The 23370-nt window shown below is 34.1% G+C and overlaps 1 protein-coding gene across 9 annotated transcripts in view; it reads right to left on the bottom strand.

Moving 5' to 3' along the window:
- The window catches only part of LOC100368463 (MAP/microtubule affinity-regulating kinase 3-like), a 33252-nt gene extending 10544 nt beyond the window's left edge, over nucleotides 1-22708 (bottom strand). For 7 of the 9 annotated variants that reach the window (XM_085495159.1, XM_085495149.1, XM_085495124.1 and 4 more), the window contains exons 1-7: nucleotides 22134-22708; nucleotides 21853-22017; nucleotides 21518-21571; nucleotides 4379-4427; nucleotides 1650-1786; nucleotides 1215-1271; nucleotides 821-1057 (exon numbers count right to left, since the gene is read on the bottom strand). In XM_085495159.1, coding sequence (XP_085351285.1) covers nucleotides 821-1057; nucleotides 1215-1271; nucleotides 1650-1786; nucleotides 4379-4427; nucleotides 21518-21571; nucleotides 21853-22017; nucleotides 22134-22220 — 786 coding nt within the window. In that variant the 5' untranslated portion in view covers nucleotides 22221-22708. Of the gene's footprint in view, nucleotides 1-820; nucleotides 1058-1214; nucleotides 1272-1649; nucleotides 1787-4276; nucleotides 4326-4378; nucleotides 4428-21517; nucleotides 21572-21852; nucleotides 22018-22133 lie in introns of all 9 variants that reach the window. The other 2 variants (XM_085495127.1, XM_085495117.1) reach the window with 1 other exon arrangement.
- Nucleotides 22709-23370: the final 662 nt, after the last annotated feature.

Consider the following 23370-nt stretch of genomic DNA (forward strand, 5'->3'; position numbering starts at 1 on the left):
CAAAGATCACACCAAGTAATGACAGGTCAAGTTAGTAGTAAAACAGTAATAGTAAAACAACACTACAATGCATACCCATTGTGAATTGGAACTTGAAATAAAAGCAAAATATTAAGTGTAAAATAATGTACAATTTAGTTGCTAAGTTTGATTGCAATCAGTCAAAGACATAGCTCAAGAACAGCATTTGTTGAATCAAAATTTCCTGCCACTGCCATTTTTTTTTCGATCTGAAAAATTTATGGTTCCATTGTGTCAATGTAAGATCAAAAAGTAGTAAATAAATAAACACTGATGCACACATACATGTTCTATTGTGGAATAGTTTAGTGATTCCATTCTTATGTTCTTATGTTCTACCTATACATTTAAACATTTTCTTCTACGCTATCGATAAAGAGCCATTGCTCGAAACATCTAGCTATTTTAATAGTTACTTAGGACAACTGTTACTAAAATTGTATCTACTATATATCATGCAAGATTGAGATCCAGGTCTGGAGTAACAGTAATGCTTGATTTTTAACATTAAAAAGGTCGGCAATAGGTAATCTTGAAATAGAAATCACCCGGCATATCCAAGATACAGGTTACACATACATGGACGATGCACATGATCCTAATATAGTCAGTGTTATTATGACATGTGTAATAGAGCACTGTGAGGTAATGATCATGGCCTTATCTCTGTCAACACATCAAGTAATCAATAGTGTCACGCAGAACCATAAAGTGTCAAAAACATAAATCCATCGATCCATGCCATATGAATTGAAAGAAATACAAATTGATAAAAATATAGTAACGTGTGAGCACTAACCTTTAAATTTTGTCCATCAAATGGAAGTGAACCGCTAACTAATGTATAAAGTATAACCCCTAGACTCCATACATCCACTTCAGGACCATCGTATTTCTTTCCCTGAAATAGTTCTGGAGCTGCGTAGGGCGGACTCCCACAAAATGTATCCAGTTTGCTACCTGGTGTAAACTCATTACTAAAACCAAAATCGGCAATTTTAATATTCATATCACCATCTAAGAGTAAATTTTCGGCCTATAATGAAAAAATGAAAATTATGCAAAGGTTTAATCAATGTCTTATTAATTCAACAATAAAATGTGTTCAACAAGTTTTGAAGGCGGCATTATTCTTGGTTACAAGCACACCACCAAAATGCATATTTTTAAAATTATTATAGAAGAAATCTCACCTTTAAATCTCTGTGTACTACATGTTTTTGATGACAATACTGAACTGATGACACAATCTGAAATAAACAACAATCAAAGGTTCAGAGAGAACAGCATGTTTTCATATTAGGTTGAGATTTCATGTGCTGTTTTTTGAGCACTGACTTATTGCATCTTTGCTTTACTTTTTAATTTTAATATTTGTTCTGTTATTAGTGTTGCTGGGATATATGGCCTTCACATGGGTGTTTAGCAGTTAGATTCATTTCAAGATAGGACAGTCTAACAACCTTTAGATTCACATGAAAAAAAGGTCATGTAGGGTCAATGTATTAACAAACTAACAATAATATATTAGTTTAAGATATTTTTTAAGACATTGAACATGGTTAATCCTCTGTAAACAGTACTGTTATTACACATGACAATCAATAAGAAATTACCACTGTTCTTACCTGTCTAAATTTCGCCCTTGCTTCTTTTTCTTTCATTCTACCATGCGCAACCAAATAATCAAACACCTCCCCACCACTGGCATATTCTATAACTAGGTATAAAGTTTTATCTGTTTCAATTACTTCAAATAATTTGACTGCAAGAAAAGAAAAGACATTGCTGAGTAAAAATTGTTGTTTCTATGGTTACACTGCAATGAATGGGCATTCTACACTTGCTAACAATAGAGACTGGGTTTATTGAGTGCTGCATATAGATGCAGCAAATCAGTGTGATATTTGACTGAACAGCTTGCTTTTCTATATTTTGTACTTGTGTAGAAAACTAATAAAAAAATTGAACACTCAGACTGCGACTATTAAGCAAATAAATTAGTACATTTATGAGGGAACAAATACAATTACAATGAATAAATACTTGAACAATTTAATTTTCTGCATAAATCTATTATTTGTTCCTATTTTATTCTGCTTACTTTAGTATTTCTGCCATCAAATTGTAGTGGTCTGCATGATTGTCGGACAATGAAATGAACTGTTTATGAGATTACTAGGAATAAACAATGCCATATGTAGAGCATAACTGACATTTTGCAAAAGTGGGTGCTTTACTTAAGCACACACCCCTAAACAAGTAAGCATACAGTCAAAATAGCTCCTTTGTCTTTGTAGATGTCTTCCTCAAAACAAAAACGATTGATTTTGCTAACATTTTATGATTCCCACAAGCCATGATAAAAATAAAATATATGGCCTTACAGATTTGGTTACAATCTACCATGATATGTATACCACCCATCAATACAATTCACATTCACACAAATAACTTAAACATCAATGAAACTCAACAACTACATTCTAAATTCAATATCCAAAAATTCCTGAATACTGTAAATGCATTAATTATTCACTGGGTTTTCATTTCCCTATTTTCACTGTTATGTAAAATCTGCTAAATTAAGTCTACATGAACATGTAAAATACTTTATCATCATTAATACAACTGAATAATAATCAACACCTTAAAAACAGATTCTGCAGTACAGTGATTGCATTCGCCTATGTTTGTTTTTTCAACTTGTTCGATATTTGTCATTACCAAGTATATTTCTTGTTATCTCATGGAAATACCAAAAAATTTCTTTAGTTGGGACTTTAAACTTTTCAACTGTTTGTGACGCCAATTTTTGAATCAAATTAAGGTCTTTCATTCTAGTCTGAGGCCTAAATCAGAATAGAAGATTAAATGCATTGCAAACTGAAGCAAGTGTTTATGTACATATGGCAAACAGATTAAATCAAATAACTGACTACAGTTGGGTTTTCAGCACATGCCAAAATAAAGGTGTTAAATTCTTAATGGGGCACCTTCCAGTTAAGCCTAATCTCACAACAAATTTACTTTCTGGATTAAAATAACAATGGATAACAAAAGATAGATTAACATTGTAAACATAACCAATAGTGTCCCATGATTCTTTGGTGCAATCCATGGGATTGAGTGGTTCCCCTTTAAGCTAATAAGGGGGATTATCCTTGTTACTTTTAGACAGAGACTAGATTGTAAATGTATCCACTCAGCTCAAGCAAAAATCACAAGATGGTAATCATACCCTAAGGAGATTTCTGTCTGTAACAATAAGATGTATGTGTATCAATTTCAAAATGTATTCAACTTTGTTTTACAATAAACATATGCAAACAATTATTCTGTAGAAAAAATATAAAGATTTAGTGTAGAAATGATATAACAATTTTGTTTTGGTCCTTCAAAACACAGGCACTTTAATCAAGGAATTTGACTAGAAACAGAAGTATACTTATCAGAAAAACACACATACTGTATTTCTTCTTGTATACCTCGTATAGGAATTATTTTGTTCATATATACTTCAGTTTACAGTAATTTCATCTAATCAAGAGCTGATGCTTCAATAGACCGCGATAAAAATCTGACCAGGTGGCCATGTTACATGTTTGATACAACATTTCATAGCTGGACGCCAAGAATGCATTTCTAGTTTTTTACAATGGTAACTAATCAAACTTTGTAAATGCGAGTGCACAGAATGGTCCAGGTCCAAGAAACGACTGATCAAACAAGGATTGTTTTGGGCATGCTCGTCTGCATGTAAGTGTGTTTGCCTGAACACAGTTATATACAAGACAGACATATCCCAGTAATGATACAAAACTTATAACAAAATGACACAGTGAACACCACCGGACAACAATAACTGTTTAAGACACTGTGTCATGGATGGTTCTAATGAGAAGTAAAATATCACCTACATTAGATGAAGATCAATGATTCTGGTAAACTCATATTTAGATTCAGCAATAATGTCACATTATGCTAGTTACCCTCTATGTTATTAATTTTTGTCAGATTTCTTTTGAACATTTTGGGACCAAAAGTCCAAAAAGCTGTTATAATTTGAGACAGGCAATGCTGGTGAAAGAAGACAACATGAAGTTATGATTATGTTATTTTTTGACACACCAGAGAACCAATGGAATATATGTCCATCTCAATATGATTTTAACCCAATGTTTGGAGGCATATGCAAAGCCAGTGGTTTTTAGTATGCAACCCAGCTAGCAACACAATGGGTACAAAATCTCACCTATACTGGGATGGTCTAATACCTTCATTATTTTCACCTCCCGGTACAACTGTAAGAGGAAAAAAATAGAAAATAAATTATTGAACATGCCAATTTCCTTACCTATATCTGGATGGTCTAGTAATTTCATTATTCGGACTTCTCGATGTACCTAAAAGGAGCCAAAGTAATTAGCATAAGTAATGTATATATTGAAGCTTTGAATACAGTTTGAATTTTAACACTGATTTGACTACAAGCAAAAAAAACTGAGTTTAGTCATATAAGATTGTCATGCTTAAAAAACAAAATACACTGACATTGACTGTAATATCAATTCAAATAAACTTCACATGCATATCACTTTTTTGTGAGATAACATGTGTTAGTGTGGAGCAAAGCAGCATGTTGTGGCAGTGAACATTTCATTTGGATTTTTTAATACAGTGACCATCTCTTTTGGGGTTTTTAAGACAGTGAACATTTCATTTAGGGTTTTTAAGACAGTGAGGCACAGTAAACATTTCATTTTTACTTTTTTTAAGACAGTGAACTTTTCATTTAGGGTTTTTAAGACAGTGAACATTTCATTCAGGGTTTTTAAAACAATGAACATGTCATTTCGGGTTTTTAAGACAGTGAGGCACAGTAAACATTTCATTTTGGGAACACAGTAAATTGTCCCACACAAATAGGAAGCAGTGAAATTATGAAAAAAAAATACATTCTGAATTTCCAGAACACATGATTCATTTTCACTGAAGTATCAAAACAACATGAATCATACATTTTGACTTGAATTTCAATTCAAGGCAAGTCACATGACAGGATAACCAGCTGGCAATGTGAATTTATGAGTCACATTAAAATGAGATTTCAACAGACACAGCTGGTTGCCTTGGTAACCATTAGTAATACACAATTACAAGCCTCCTTGTGGTGTGCTCACTGAAAGCAAGTATTATCTGCACAGAGGAATAAAATTAAATCTATTTTGTTGTGGAAATGTTAAAAATAAATGTGAAGTCCTTCCAATAGATATTATATTAGTATTATCAGTAAATACAATTATTAACAGTAACTGGCATGACATCATCTGTTACTTGTCAATGCACTTCTTCAAACATACCAAGGTTGATGAACTGGTAAACAACTGTACCTTTTAACACACTTTCTACCTGCTATTCAAATTTAATTGTTCCATTTGAGATGTATTTAAACAGTGTTGTTTTTTTGCCATTCTGGTCCAAAACTAAAGAGATTTCATCATAGTACAGTTGTTTAACACCCAATTCAACCAGCAAATGTTAAAGAGAGGTGTCATACTGGATACACCCAAGGTCAAACAACAAAGGTATGTTCAAATCTGACCTTCAACCTAAGGTCAAACAAGAATGCTAAATGTGCATATTGCAAAGTATTATTACTAGAAAGAGTGAAGTGAATAAAAATACATTTTAACGATATCATAAATTAATGCGAGTGTTTTGCCATAGGATTCTTTTAAAAATTTTCTTTCGCTTTTCAGATATGAAAACACATCAATTATATTTTTACAACCTTGATATGATAATTAACATATAGGATATTGGTTTTGTATTGGTTTCTGGTAGTTTTGAGCAAAGTAAATAAACATATTAGGCCCAATAAAAATTACTTGGTTTTGACAACATGCACTTCAAAAAACAAGTAGAATATAATTTTTTTATCATATACCTTGTATTGTCTGCTATGAGTAACCTAGTGAGAGAGCCATATTTTGGCAAACATATTCTCTATATATTAGATTTAGAGCGTTACTCCGAACTGGTTTCAGACTATTAACGATATATTGCATTGAGATGACATTTGTAGTAAGTCTATATTGATCTTGACAGAGCAGATTTTTTCTCATATGTTATGCGATGTTGTCAGTTACAGAAATATCAATTCGCAATGTAAACGTTTGAATAAATTGTATAAATAAAAATAACCAAGATGAATAAAAATCTGTAGTTCGAAACAATGACGTTTATTTTAAAAAGTTTATGATAAAACCTTTTATTTACTATGCACAAAGTGTGCAAGATTGGGTGTTCTCATCGAACAACCTTGAGCCGCATCCAGTCCATGAAGAATAGTGCTAGCAAGCTGAAAAGATACCAAAACCCATGTTTATTATAGTAAAGTCTTTCCAATTCAGTCGAAATTCTGGATATAAATCCAGTATCAGTAAAGTCTTTCTGATATCTTGTGCAATGTTGCACTATTTTGGAATATTTGCCCAAAACAAGTTTTTGGAAGCAATAACTTTAAGTAAGCTGGGGTTATCGGAACCACACATTTTTTTTTTCATTTAGTCGTATTTAAGGCTATCCTGGAATGAAACATCAAATGAGTCAGTACTAATTAGAGTTTCTAATAATAATCAACAGTCAAGTATGCATGACATGACTGCTGAACATCCTGGCTGTACTACTTTTATCTACAACCTCAATCTCCCACGTATCAGGGGACGTGAAAGGGATTACAAATTTCTGCTTCAAATCAAACTTGTATATCAATTTAACTTGGTTGCCACAGAAACGCTGTGATTTCTTCAATTTGCATCCTACTGTCGTAAAAGCGAACAGCTAACTAGGACAAAGATTATAAGCCCAGAGTGAAAAGCGTTCATGAAAATACATGGCCACTACTGCAGGAATAATACAATTTAATTCAAAATATTTTCAACTATACCAGGCTTTGCTCTCTGAAAATTGCTGGAAGATAAAAAAATAACTCTCCTCAAAGCAGTGAGACGAGTTATGACAGTGTAAAATTAAAAAAAAAAAAATTATTTATGGCAAATTTTTTAGCTTCCTTAGGTGAAATTTTGCATGAGCAAATCACCTTAAAAGGAAAGGTCTGCTATATAAAATAAGTATGATTAATTAGCTAATTATCTTCCCATATCCCAATGATTTATTGGTTTAACCTACTCCACACAGGTATAAATTCAGTCTGAGGGGAAATTCATTAAATTATTGATCAAAATCTTGATGCATTCAATGCTATTCAAATAACTGTACAGAACTACTCTGAACATTTTTTAATGTCCAACCACTATTATACCCGGAAACAATGGCACAACACATGTACACAAAGTTGCTTTCTAAAATACACTAAAGATAGCCTTGGCCTGGGCCCTCCATTTATAGAGCATCAAACTTAATAACATCTAGGCATTGAGTCAAATTACGATCATGTAGGATAATAGTCATCTAGGAATGTAAAACAAGAGTATAATGCCACAAAACACACCTTTACAGATGAATGATAGCAATTGCACTGAAATAAATGCACACTGGACCACAGTAAAGTATAAAACCAATAAATAGAGACAAGTGTTGACTTCAAGCCAACTTCATTCCCATGGGGTTTGACAAGGACAGGTTTCCAAGCATAGTGTCAATATAATCACTAGAGAGAAAACATCTTCTGACAGGTATGAAATATTTATTAAAACTGACACAAAGTGAGTAGATTAATTTGACACAGATGGGTGGCTATGATGAACAAATAACTATATTGGACAAATACATGTAACCCAGACCTTTGTTTTGAAAACCAGCGATTGATTGATTTGCTTGTGCGAAATTTTGCCTTTGGGAGCGAAAAAACACACAAAAAACTCCTCAATTTTTTTGATATGACACGTAGAAAATTTCTCAATATATTAAAATAACTCTTATAACTCACTACAGTGCTTTTAGGAAAGCTATTTTTCAATCTCTAGCCATTTTTAAAAGGCAAACTAGGAAATAAAATACGGGAGTAGGGGGGGGGGGCAACAAATGCTAATAGGTAGATATTGTGTATGAGCAATGATGACATTTGAAATTATTTTGGTTTAATAAAATGTCTCATAATGTGGTCAAAATTCAAACATGGAAATCAAATAATGTTGTCATTTTCAGTTACCTGTTACCAGATTAATTATTTACAAGTTAATGCAGAGGCAAACAGAATTCTTGCAATTTAACACTTTTCTAAAAACAGGGATTGAGAAAGTGGTTTAAAAAAAATGAACATGCAACTTGCTAGTAAAGAGCATAACCATGACATTTGAAAACTTTTACCGTATTTGCCTAAAAAACTGACCATCCTGAACTTTTTTCAGGAGTTACATTTCTCGCAGGTGGACAACCTTTTGGTTGCAAAAAATGATGCTAATTTATTCATGAGTTGCAGATGACAAAGCTTCAGATATATTCTAATTTAGAAATCATTTTTACAAATATTTCAATCTAAAATTAGAGTCTATTGAAGTGTTGTAGAGAAGATGGCACAAATCAAGAATATGATGTGAAATTTTGAGAAACGTGAATAGGTAGACAATGATTACTTATCACCATGAAAATTGTAAATACTTTAATATTTATCTTCCGAAAATTACTGCAATTTTTTTTCTCAATAAAATCAATGCCAAAAGGTCATGCTGCAACATTGCTAAATGACTTCCATCAATGTGGCTATTCAGAAATTTCAAATAATTTCACATCGCCGAAAAAACACCCTGGGCAATGTCTTGGAGCCAGCACTTGGTAAAAAATATGACCCTTCCTCCAAAGATTGCTAATGGCGGGATATTGGACAAATATCCCATACAGAGGATTAAATTTAACATGTGCCATACATTTTGATATTACTTAATACTGATTTAGATAGCATATTAGAAGGAGACCAGTGGCATTAAACTCTATATTGACATTTTAAAAAGACTAGGATGAAATACATCACAGTAATAAATTAAAGAGGCACCTTCCAGTTAAGCCTAATCTCACAACAAATTTACTTTCTGGATTAAAATAACAATGGATAACAAAAGATAGATTAACATTGTAAACAACATAAACAATAGTGTCCCATGATTCTTTGGTGCAATCCATTGGATTGAGCGGTTCCCCTTCAAGCTTATGACATTTGCCAGGGGTTGAGGGGTTTCTTTATTTATTTATTATCACTCAGCAGATCTATTATCACATCTCAAAATGCCTAAATGATTTTGAAATGTACTTTGTGTATTTTTAGTCTGTTAGTATATTATTTAGGTCATACAACTACCTTCTTTGACCCTCTTACTTTTAAATACAATTTTCTCCTTTATTTACTGGATTTTGGGTCACAGATTTAATGAGTTGGATGCGCTCTAAAAGACTCAGCAATCCAACCAAGAAATACAACAATTTGATCAGAAATGTAGTTAGTAACAAATTTAAGTTGTACTCTTGAGTGATCAGTGTCTATTGCTATGTATGCACTACTACATGGATGTGACATATTTGGGAATTTTTGATATGTCCAAATTGGGAAAATTTGAGGAAGCCATAAAGATAGCAGAAGTTGACACTGCTCCGCTGTCAGTACAGAAAGTGTGAAACAGTTTGCTTGCAGAACTTCGTAGATCCCTTGATGCATAACATCCTGGTCATATTCAATTGACTCTATTAGCACATCAGTAAACACGTCTTTCATAGAGCAGATCATGGACCAACAAACTATGTAGGTCCATGAGTAGATAAACTATTCAGGATAATGCTCTGGGAGGCTGAGGTACTGCAACTCACGTTAGTCACCATACTGACTTCAAGGGAATTAACCCATAACCGTCTACCGTGCACTGCCTGACAGATACCAATTTGTTTGCTCTATTAGTATCGCATACATATACGTAAATGACTGAGATATATCTATGGTTGAATAAATTGTATTTTAATGATTAAATATACCTACAGTAAATGCAATATTGGTTTAACTTTGCTTCTATTAGAGATGTGTTTCTAACAGAGCAAATACGGTAGTCGTAAAAATTGATTTACTGGGAAGAATGGCTGTCAATTTTCATCTGATTTGAACAAAATGTATACAGCATCAAACCTTACAACGTCACATCTTTATGCCAAGAGCACAGGTAAGTCTGGACATGTCAAAAGAAACAGATAATGTATGACAGCAAATATCAAAACCAATAGCCTAGGAAGGGCTTGGTTTGCAAGCTAACATACATTGGTCGATGAAGAGTTTTACAGCTTACAGCAGACTGTCTCCTGTTTCAGATCAAGCAGTATTGATGCAAGCCAAGGGCATCATGACTGGTTCATTGTCAACCAATAATCCAGAAATGTCATATCAGGCGACAGCTTTTCAGATCTTATCAACTAAACAAATAAAATCATACAATTACAGCGATTGGTAAATAATCAATATATTATATATTAGCTGATAACTCCCAGAAATTGCATACATTGTTTTATTATTTTCAATAATCTGATGGAGGTCTTGAACTTCAGATTTCTGAGAGTACCCAATTGCAAGGCCAAAATTTCTAAAAAGTATGGATACTTTTGAAATAATGAAGTGATTTAGAGAACCAATTGCCTCCATAACCTGCATAAATTCTGAGCTCTACTGATGTGATAGAAAATTAACAGAGGAATAGGATTAACCTGAGGCGACTCAACATAGATAAGCAACAATTCCTTTTCCTCAAATGGTTTGTCCTTGGGGAATTATATTCATATGCTTCATGCATTAAATATATACACTTTGCATTAAAACCATTAACCAAGCAGGGAAAAGAGGATACTGTAGTTTTATTTATATACTGACCACCAAACACAAAATATACAAGTCACAGATGAACTAAATTTGGCTCAATTAACCCACTAACCACACGTCTATCATCAATGAGGTTAGGTACATTTGACAAGACAGAAAAGCTCTATTATTCTCAACAGTTCAATATACTGCAATCGTCATATTTGATTTCCAATCTTGAAATATAATGGTAATTCTAAAAATCAACAATTTTCAACTCTTTTAATCCCATCGAATTTTTAAAGATCATGATTCACAAAGTAAAAATATTTCAACAATTATCATAGACAAATTTCAAATGAGAGAAGCTGATTCTATTTGAAGGGCCCCACACAGGGATTTCAAGATTACCCACAAATAAATGTTTCCCTCACTGTTTTTTTAATCACTTATTTTGTTTGATCATTTCTATCATGGGGACTAAAACATTAATGAATGTATGAATGTTATCAGCCACTAGACCAACATACACTAACCTAATTTTTATTTTCAAAAATGCTCATGACATATTTACATGGTATTATCTGGAGCATGACGTTGACATATTAATGGATGTTTAATCAAGCCCAAGTTTTACCATACTCAAATTATGAATCACGAGATATTAGAAATTATATACATAGACTTGTTAAGAAATTAAAATCAGTATCGATTAATAAATCATGTACCAGTTTTCAGGAGCCATCTGTCAAATGAACTGGTAATATATATATGCTATTTTGTTCAAGCATAGACTGTGTATTCAGTCTATGAAGGTGCAAATGTAGTTTTTAATATGCTATATTTTTTTCTAATTTTTGACACACAGACAGACAGTGGAATGAATGAAGCCTTCATTGTGTTTTGCACAACAGGGGCCATAAAGGTGTGGAAAGAGAAAATGCAATGAAACCTACAATTTCTGTTGAATCAGACAGACACTAAATGTCAACAACTATTAACCTCATTTTAAGATTTCCCTTACTATTTTGGATAAAATTACTACATAATGATATTAGAGAAACTCCATAAATTTGAGCACCAGAAGGGAATTAGCAGCATTTCAGATCAGTGAATCTTTAAAGAGATACAGGATTAAATTAAAGCAGTTATTAAATGACTAATCTGGTTCAACTGGTACTTAAACAAGTTAATTAGCCATATCATAAGATGTCTGTAGATTCTACGGTTACATTTAGTGTAATCTACTTTCAGGTATGAGGTCAAACTTATTATAAATTTAAGGGGCACTTCCAGTTAAGCCTAATCTCACAACAAATTTACTTTCTGGACTAAAATTACAAAAGTTAACAAAAGATTAACTTTGTAAACAACAAAAACAATAGTGTCCCATGATTCTTTGGTGCAATCCCTGGGATTGGAAGGTTCCCCTTTATATTGAGGAAAATATTAACATGAAAACAATATCTTGTCAGAAAGCCCAACAGATAAGATACATTATATCTGACAGAAATAACAAAAAACAAATGCACACTGGCTTTTCTCACAGATCAAACTCAGCAGAATTTCACCTGTTCCAATAATTACTTGATTTATGTGATAAGATGTTGATACAGACAAATACACAATTAGCGTTTTCAGCTACTACTGCTAATATTCAAAGATTCCTGATAGCCAAAGACTGTCTGGTGCAGAGCACATGCTCACTACCCATGTTTTCAGTGGTGAGACAGTAACACACCCAGATTTTTGACTATAGTAAACGCGAGCAACCAAATCTTACGTCATCACAAGTCATTTCAATTCAGCTTTTCAAGATAAGTAATGAATCCAATGCTTGTATGGGATATACTATTAGTATAAACTAACATTCCAATCACAGCTGAGAGAGATGTTGGGTTTCATATAGGTCATAGCATGGGTGGAGTAGTAAAACAGGCCATCAAATCTATCTATAGCCAATTTATTAGCCAAAAAGAACAAGCAAATATGACATGAAATGATTCAATTATTGTTGAAAGGCAGTCATGTTCTCATAAACACTTTAATGTCAAGTAAATATTATTTCATCCACTTGCTGAGAGAGGAATAAATCACCCTTTGCAGTAGATAAGGTCAAGTTCAAAGTACAATGACTATAGTTGTATTCTCACTGGACGAAATAAATTGTTGCCACAACGCCTTTTATTTGAGAATGCTGCTAAAATGTGTGTGTGAACAGAATACGCTGTTGTGGCGTTGGCGTTGGCGTTTTTGACACCGTGGTAAAAGGGGTGGATCAGTTCCTAAATGATGTTGTCACACCGGCTTTTGCACAATGCAATGTGCCGTGTGAACACAATACGACGACCAAACGCCCTATACTGCCAGAGGTTACAGGTCGAATGTCGAACTGGTTAGACGAAGAAATGAGATTACTGATATCTGTATGGAGAGAATCGAATATTCAAAGAATAATGGACGGAACTGTCTAGGGATGCTAGAGTATATGCTGTGATTGTAGAAAAAGTGGCTGAAAAAGGGGTTGGACAGAGCGTCATTACAATGTCAACCGAAGATCAAAACTTTACGTATAAAGTACAGAGAAGTGACTGAGCACAACAACAGAAGCGATAGAGGTCCGAAAACTATGCCATTTTGGGATGAACTACACGAATTATTAGGTGGAAGGCCAGCATTCAATCCTCAAACACCGTTGTTTTTACTAAGTAAGACAATTCAGATGATTATCTTATATTTGTACAACAAAAACAGTGTTAACACCAGCGTTTTTTAGACACGTGAGAACGTAGCTATACTCGAGCATACAAGGGCTACATGAAATCAGTTGTGATTAACAATGACACTTACAAATGACAGGTTTTTAGAAACAAAATGACAAAAACGGATTAAACCTCAAAACAAATTTGTATTTTTGTATATCATTATGGCTTACCTTGGCACTAATATTGAAAAAAAATTGATAAAAAGTATGTCTAAGAAATACAAGACAGATGCATGCATAAATAGCCACTGTTAAGCACTGAGGTAGTAGTTTAAATATGTGGAAATGATGATACATTAGATACATTTCTCTGTCACTAGAACAACCTTGAATTAATATGCGTGGAAATATTTATAATAGTGTGCAAAAACAAAACAAGCCCTAAAACTATTGTAATTGGTCACCACACTCCTTTTTATGTTTTCATTTATTTTTACATTTCTATTTTTAACTTATGGCTTTGATCCATACCTAAGTTATGGCACTAACCCTCAGTAATAAGGTCACTCATTACAATGTATTGATAGAATGAGATCAACTAACAATACTAAATTTATTAAATTCAATGACATTGGTCATGATATGGGCGGGGCCAATATGTCTCAAGTTTCCACCAAGTGAATGCTTTTCATGGCATGGTACAGCATGCAGAACATAACATGTTAGTTATTATTCTGTTCCTGTAAATATGCCACTCTCTGAATTAAATCAATTTGAATTTCATCTTAACTCTATTGGGTTTAAACCCATCCATCATTTGATGATGTCAAGCAAGGATTTTCAAACAGATGTGCTCTGCCTAGATGGGTCAAAGGTCACCAAATAGGTGCATAGTGCATAGACCTTGTGTACTGACATAATTACTGCTATTGTTTCTTCCTACCATGCAATTAAGTATAACCAGCACAAGTACGTCAAAGGAAAGGACAGATGAAAATTAAATTATTATAAATTTATGGTATTAATATATGTCAAGGTTTAGCATTATTAATCATATTGACAGAAGGGAGGAAACTGGGATATTATTATTAATTAATCCACCAGGTGCGATCAGGTTTCTTGTTGATGTCAGGTTGATGCAAGCCTTATCGCACACGCATGTTTTAAATCAGACATAGGAGATGGAATCCTAAAACCCCCTTGCCAATTAAGCATCACATTAACCAGCAACAATTAATTAATGTTGAACATCATTGTTTACATGCATATAACTTGCATGCATAATATTTGTTGTTTTAACACTTAGAGCGATATAATTTGCTGTCAAAATATTTATTTTTATTTTCGACCAAAAGTCTTGATTTGTCACTCAAAAGGTTGTTAAGCATGGTTAAAATAGATACCAATATAACGACAGTATTTGAAAGTTAAAATTAAACACATTATGGGTTCAGAATTCTACATGGTCACATGTAAACTATCTGTGACCATGGAGGTAAAAAGAGGAGTCACAGCCAAGCTTAGATCAATTGTACATAGATCAGTGAGTTTATTTACCGAACGGACCAAGAAGGACAGTTTCCGCTTAGCGCAGTGAGGATTACGATGCATTAGCATACTACGGACGCCTTCAACAGCATTCGGCGATTTTCGTGACAATTCTAGTCAAATTCTTATAAACAAATATGGCGACGATCGATAACGCGCACGAGTTTGACTACAATGCTGAAACTGCTATATGCTTCAATTCAGAAGACGTAAACGAAATCGAAGAGCATATTACAGACGAAGAATTGTTTTGAATATGCTGTAAACAAAAAGATTGACTCCTTCTCTTTTTACGTCCATGCTATAACTGAAGTACAAACCATATTTAAGAACAAAAGCAGTATTCACGCTACACGAAGTTCGAGCTAAGATTTAAGCTTATCTTGTATGTTTGCATATCGGATAGACCTAATTGCGTCCACCCACGGGAAGGAACAGTGCACAGTACAGGCTAAGGAACTCCCAAACTTAATAAAAATATACAAAATCTTTCGTAATTTTAATTATGATTGCTCAGTATAGTACTAGTAGATATGAAGGTATACATGTTATAAAACAATACCAAGTTCAAGTGCAGATTGCAGAATAACAGGAAGGAACACAGTGTCTCGTCGTCTGTTTATTTTTTCTCAAGAACAATGTCCGTAGATGTGTTCGCGTTGATTCTCATGTCAGGAATGGCATGACTAGATTGAGCCCTATACTGTCTGATGCTCCAGAAGTGCTACCTGCTAATATTACCAGTGACATAGTTTGAATAAGAGATCAAATAAAGAATAGTGTTAGGTGACTCGTCCAAGCTCATTAGAGTTTTTGCCAGTCTCTCTGATAAATACAACAGGGTCTTTCTGAGATAAGCATTACTCCATACTAAGAATAGAATAAGGTAGCAAAGATTAGAAAGCATTCTCAACTTCTGCAAGTTGCAGTCAACAGTGATAAAGATCTCAAGTAAAAAAAAAATGCATTGAATAAATCAACATAGTCACCACTGTGACAGAACAATTGCATGTCCATTTTGGCCAGTGAAAATCATTATTTACTTGTCCAGAGGTATAGTCAATTTCTTCACTCGCCTGTCCCAGCTAAAATTTTCCTGCCCAGGACAGGTAATGGCCTTTATTTTAAGTGTCCAAAAACAGCTTATATGTACTACCAGTTAAGCCCAAGTCAGTTGTCCCCAGGGTTATTGGAGGTGTGGCTATGCTAGCAGTAGTGTTCACATATTCCAAGTACGGGCCAAGATTTAAGCTAATCTCATACGCAACTCATATAGACCTAAATGCGTTCACATACAGGAGAAAACAGCAGTTTGCACAGGCAAAGGAATGCCTACTAGTACACTTGTTATGTTAAAAATATACAAAAATCGTCAGTCATTTTAATTATGATCACTCTCTACAGTTAAAAACAACACCAAAACAAATTCAGAAAGTGCAGATTGCAGAATAACAGGAAGTAGTGAGTCTTATTGTCACCTAATTTTTATCTCGATTTTTCTGTAATTTGGGTAAACTGCTCTTACCTGATACACTGGCAGATTAACAAAAAAAGTTGGGTAACATGAAGACAACCAGATGCTTTATTGTGACATACTTTTTAGAACAGTACGGTAGTACATGTATAAACTAATCCCAGGAAGTACATGGATGTTATTAAGCTAACAATGCTTCTGCCCTGGGCTATGTAAAACAGCTATACTGCCTCCAAGCATGGTGGATATGCCAAAGAACATTTGATGAGTACATTGTATTGACACCTCAAGGTTTCTATAGGAGTTAACCTGAAAAATGACGAGGTCACTTTTTCTGATTAATTTGTTGGCCTATTATTTACACAATCCACAGTCTGTCAATGACATAAAAAGGATACATTATCTAAGTTAATTAATATGCATTGATTTACTTAATAATTTTATGATGTTCATGAAATTAACATTTTGCGAGACGTCTTTTCTTAAGTACCCACCCCTTAAGTGAATAATTTCTTTCGCATTGAAAAAAAACAAACAAGGAAATAAATTCTTGCCCAACTAGTAGTACATGCAGAGATATTTCTATGGTCAAAATAAGTAATATTTTGACGATATTCAATGTTGCCAAAGAAGGTATTTACAAACTACCACTAAACCACACAAACAGTATGCATATATACAAGTGTGAAGGTTGCAATTCATTTGACTAAATGTAAGATACACCAGTAATAAGTCATTTCAAACAAAATCTGGTAAATGTGTCTCATGATATTATGAACATTCATTATAGACCTGGGAAATAGTCAGACTGACATAGACCAAGTCATCTCAGCAACTGGCTGTAAACACATCCAAAATGGATGCCAGTTAAAGTGTATACATAGGGCATGTACTGCGCCATTTGGAGCGCACATAGGTCGTAAGTAAGTCTTCCTTTTTTCATACACTTTTTGAGCCCATAAGCACATGGACTTTTAATAGAACAAATACATAATACAGTATCATCTATAAACTATGTTTAAAATATATCAGGTAAGAGACAAACGGATCATTGATAAAACCAAAATCAAGGACAAGCAAATGAAGACACAATTGGTCTGTGTGGAATTCTTGTGACCTGCTCTGATAATTGTTATAATATGCACAAATTTGTACCAACAATAATCTAGTGTGGTGGTTATCATTTACCAATTTCAATTTAATTAAATCAGTGATTCTTGCGATATCAGTAGATCAAGATTTTGACACACAGTAGTCAGACATGAGTACATTACTCCAGTCTGTGTTGCACACACATAGGATCAAAAAAAAGGTCAGACCCACTGCAAGAAGGATACATACATGACAGATGTCATTCCTGGTCAGGAAGAAATAAAGATGTGACTGAGAATATACAATTTAGACAACTCAATATGTGGGCCGTTGTAGCTGGGGTATCTTTTCCCACCAGTTCAGATTAAATGACATTGTGAATTGCGTAACATGACTATGACACAGCAGGTGTTTTTTGAGCATTTTATGTGCGATTATGTAACAGGAGTCAGGTAATTAATTGGTAATGCACAGAGACTATGTAAAATTATATCCTGCTCTCTGGAATGAGACTTGGATATCCAAGGCGACAAATGAGAATTATTTATGATATCATTTATTTAATAATTACATTGAAACACCTGTGGGAAATGTTCCATAACTGGGACCTTTTCAAATACTTCCTGCACATTATTTACATACAGTAAACAATTGAATGAGAATGACAGAATGAAGTCACTGATCAGGAAGATCAGTCTAGCTCGGTCACTAAAAGAAGCCAAGGGCAACATCCTTGAACCAAGGTTCAGGTTCATTTAAAATACTGTATTGATTCAATTAGAAGCGAAACCACAATAAATGGGCATGCAAACCAACAGTCCTGTCAATTTGCTTTTATGCGGAGGCCATTGTTGACTAATTTTTTTTACCAAGCCTCATTTTTGGGTCACCTGCAACAATATAACACACATGCATCGTTACCAATATGTATGCGAAAGCAAGGCTTGTAACGTAATAGTCTGCAATGATCAGTGTATACTGGTTTATTGAAAAGTGACATACAGACATAAGAAATCGGCTGTCATTGATGTACTACAAAGAGTAAATATGGTAAATGAATTTCACTTTCAGTCATAGGGAGAAAATATCAATTTCAAAATTATTTTCTTATATGAACAATCATGTACTCATTAAAGTAAACATGAGCACAAATTACTGAAAGCTGAACAGTCCAGTATAATGAAACCATTAGGCAAAGATAATACCATGAAAAGCTTATGTAAATCACTGACCCTCCAAATCATGGGTATAGCTATCATGGATAAGGTTCACTACAAGTGACACTGTACATTTAACACATTACATACGATAATTGTAAAACTGGAGTAAAAATCAAACATTAAATATAAAAAAAAGATCTTGGGTAAAGCTATCTGGAAAGGGCCATTCTCACAGTCTGAGCTACATCACGATCCCCCAAACATTGCCAGGACCCATCACAAACAGGAAAAGACAATGAATTTTAGGATTAACATCTCTGTTCACCCCACGCTAACAAACAAATCTTTTGTCTTTTACTGACTTCCTGTTCCGGTCAGTCTGTGAGAATGATGCAAAACCATACCTGCAATTTGTGAATGTGTAGTTTCCTCTGTTGGTTTTAAATTCTGTTTGAATAGGCATTTCCTGGAGAGCACATTTGTGACTCATGTTTGTATCATAAAACATACACTACATAAGCAGTCAATTACCCGACAGACTAGCTTTAACTGTCTATTGTTTTTAGTACCAGAATCATGCTTGAGAACTAGGATGGCAAACTGGCATATAACATTAGCCTTATACACTCCATTCTTGTATTGTTATATTTTGATTGTTTGGCTATACCTCTAGCATTTGTATGATGGGTCATTGAGACACTGCACAAGGTCACATCAGAGGTTATCATGGTTGTGAAAATTGCTGGCAATATTAGTAAATATGGAAACATGGTTAATTTCACTTCTTTGCGTGAAATAAAGACATGTTAGTAAAAATGTACAAAATTTTACGTAGAAAAATTATGATGAACATTGGCAAAAAAAATGCCCTCAAAAGCTGATTAAAGAGACAGTCATTGCATCATATCGTGTTCGAAATGGGTCCTATGTGGCGTATTTTAACATGCAACAAGTGTAAGACAAATTTCTCAAACCCATGTTCAAAATACTTTATATATCTATACATGATATTGCTAATTATATTTACCAAATATCTCTCTTGCTGGTACCATAATGGTAATTGCGAAACAGTGTGCGTCTGGGACTAGTTTAATAAAAGCCTTGCATGTATTCTTTTCACGCGACATGAAACAGAATAGTCGGCCTGTTTTGTTGCTGTATAAAGTGTCCTGGAGCAGAGGAGAACTCCTGGAGTGGTTCTTTTCATGTTCTCAGTTGTTCAGTACAATTTTACACACGGTTCGCTATAACTCGATAGTTTATCACGGTTATGCATTACTATAATAAAGCCTCCATTTGTACACAGGATGTGTTGTCACCACTGACAATACAGTGAGAAATACGAGTTCAATGAATAACTCAGGATCACCTTTTTTTATTAAATATAAACTTGCACCCACCAGTGCTGTGCATATCAGCAAGATATATTATATATTATTATGCCAAATGTCTTTGCTGCATCACTTCTAGAACTGAATTATATATTTAATTTTATTTAAAACAAGTCAAGGACAAAATGGACAATCAATAGTGTCTGTCAAGATTACGAGATACTAAAAATAGAACTGATGTAATCATATAACTGAATTCAGTACACAGACTATCAAGACAATTTTAATCCTAACTGCATTACCTCACTGTTTGTTTATTTAGGTGATTGGTTGTGAATCACAGAAAATGAAACCCTTGCTAAATTATTTTAACACCACAACAGTTATGATCAGTTTTAGTTCTTGTCAAATTACTTGTTTTTCAACATCTTCATGAATAACTAGTCACATTATGTAATGCTTAGTGACTGAAACAAGTGCTATTCAAAAATGCGTCACAAACAAACTGACAATTCTGTCAAACAAGAACTGTGATTCTGAACAATTCAGTCATATTTTAGAAAAGACCAATTCTGCCTTACTACAGGTCCAACTGAAGATGATGTTTAAGGTTACAGGGAATGTGCTACAATTACATGTACAGACACCCTCCCATAATTAATAATTTTGTGAGTATGGGAAAAATCAATACCTAATTTATTAACAGCAAGCAAGTACAAAGGCTGCCAGATATGACTTGTAAAGCCAAACAAACAAAATTGTGTGGTTATGATAACATGGGAGGTCACAGGGAGGCAGGTATGGGTACAAGTAGGTAAAAAAACTGTTTACTTTTTAGAGGATAGCAGTACATTCAGACAACCTTTTAGTTATAGTTCCTCTAACGGTGCATAATTCAGTCACACTAAAACCAAATGACCCACTACATCTATGTTGTAATATTTTTTAGTTTTACATCTTGTAATGCTTTTTCATTATTTCCCTACACACATTTATGACCCACAGGAAAAAACAGGACAAGGGGGAGTTATCAAATGCACACAATTTTATGTTTCCTAGACTTTGGGTATATTTCAACATTTAAGCATGATCAGGGATGGTGGCAATAAAAACGTACACTAGTGTAGAACCAAACCTGTGATCATGCCTGGATCTTGATGATACACGCTGTACAGATATCAACTACGATTACAAATTTATTTTTTAAAATCTGTACTGCATGTAGCATAATAAATGAACTACCCTGCTGTCTGTATCAAGCATTGCCTCTTCAGTATTCAGATACAAGATCATGGAGGCAATGATTGACATAGCCATTCATTCATTGAATTACTTGACATAACCATTAATTTCTTGAAATAAATGTACCAAGTTTATTACCATAAAAGTACATACCTTTTGAAGACTACTAGGATTTAGTTGTGTCTTGTCTATGATCTTGATTGCAACCTATGAACAGATAATAAGAATTCACTGAAAACCATGGTAACAGTAGACATAGCACAAGAGACTCCTGCAAGCCGAGTGCTTTTGATCATGAATGCCAATTTCGATTTGCAATTAGCTTACTTTCAATTAAATCGACATTCATGTTGTTCTAATATTACTCAAAGTATCAGTTTAATAACTTTATAATGAGGCCCAAATCTGGGCGTTTATAGAATGCCATTTTTGTCCAACCAAGTTGTTAGGTGACCAATCCATTTTTTACGCGATTTAGTAATACAAACCTCTTTTCCGGTCGGTAAATGTTTAGCTAATTTGACTTTTGCGAAATTTCCTTTTCCAATCGTCTTCAGAAGCCGGTACTTCCCAATATGAGGCTGGTCGTCGCCGGTGTTCCGATCGCCACGATCTCGGTTTCGGCTCGATCGACTCGATGAGTTTGTGTCGTCCTGTTCATAAACAATAGATATTACATCGGGTTATGATTTACATTTTCATTCACAAAGACATGCAGCAACTAAAAATAAGGTGTGTCGAATCAGCTATAATTATAATGTATACTTACATGGTGGTGATGATGATGGTGATGACGACCACCGCGATGAAGATCCCGATCTTCGTGAACTGTTTGCAACACTGGTCGAGTGGACATGTTGAATCCTATTATGAATAAATTTCCGAAGGATTGGTTTTAGAATGCCCTAGTTCATTCCATACGACTTTTGACTGTTCTGTAAATTTGTCCACATGTCGTATACAGTATTAAATCAGACGACAATCACCGAATGACTTCTACAATTCGTCGAAAACAAGGCGTCAGTCGTTGAAACCCGCCTCAAATAACAATCCCTGTCTCGAATGTATTCAATGCTATCTCAATTATAATCCACGGTGACACGCCTTGGAGGGCTTCTGAATAACTGGAACTTTGGCATGTACCTCCGCAATGATTTCACAAACATTCCCATGCGAGCAGAACAGTTGGTAGTCACAGAGATCGCCAGCAATTCCAAGTAAAAACCATACTAAAATATTTTTTCTAAAATTCAAAACAAAATGGCCGACAGTTCTTTTTTCACACGCCAGAGCCCAGCACTATCGTGACGTGTGCAAAATCTGCCCTGCCATCATCCTTCATTTTGATTGGTTCATTTTTACCGATGACGTCATCTTCACTTTGGCTAGCATCAGCTGAGCTACTTTCAACATGTCTGCGCATATATTTGCACAGAGAATATAAAAGATTGTAAATGTAGTGAATTTACGTGATAGTTCCGAAAGTTGAACTTTTAAGATGTAGGTCACTGGATGTACGCTATTGTCATAAAGAAAATACTTTTGTTCAGATCAAGCAGTCAACACTGGGTACCAATCCAAATTCACTTGTAGTTGTACAGTCCAGGCAATGGGTGTCTTTGTTCTTAAAATGGATGTTTAGGGGTATATCATTAATTTTGAAAGGGATTTGGTATTGAGAACAGACAAGTTAATGCAGTAGGATATTTCTAAATGTACCTACAAAATACTGCATTTATAATTATTATTAACAGATATATTGTTCATTAATAACATTGACAAAATATGAATTGGATTCTTTAATCCAAGTCCAACATTTGGCAACATCCGATTTATTTCCTTATTCAATATGTAGTAAAAGTTTGTCAGTGGTTAAGACATCTATAATTAAAATAATGGTTGTGTTCATAACACTGGTTACACCAATAAGCAGGTCCAGAAAATTCCATTCTAAATATGATTATGATTCTCAATTCAAAAAACATTTACCTCATTCACACCTCAAT

Source organism: Saccoglossus kowalevskii, chromosome 2 (genome assembly GCF_978046115.1).
Source record: "Saccoglossus kowalevskii chromosome 2, keSacKowa6.1, whole genome shotgun sequence".
NCBI classification, from domain to species: Eukaryota; Metazoa; Hemichordata; class Enteropneusta; family Harrimaniidae; genus Saccoglossus; species Saccoglossus kowalevskii.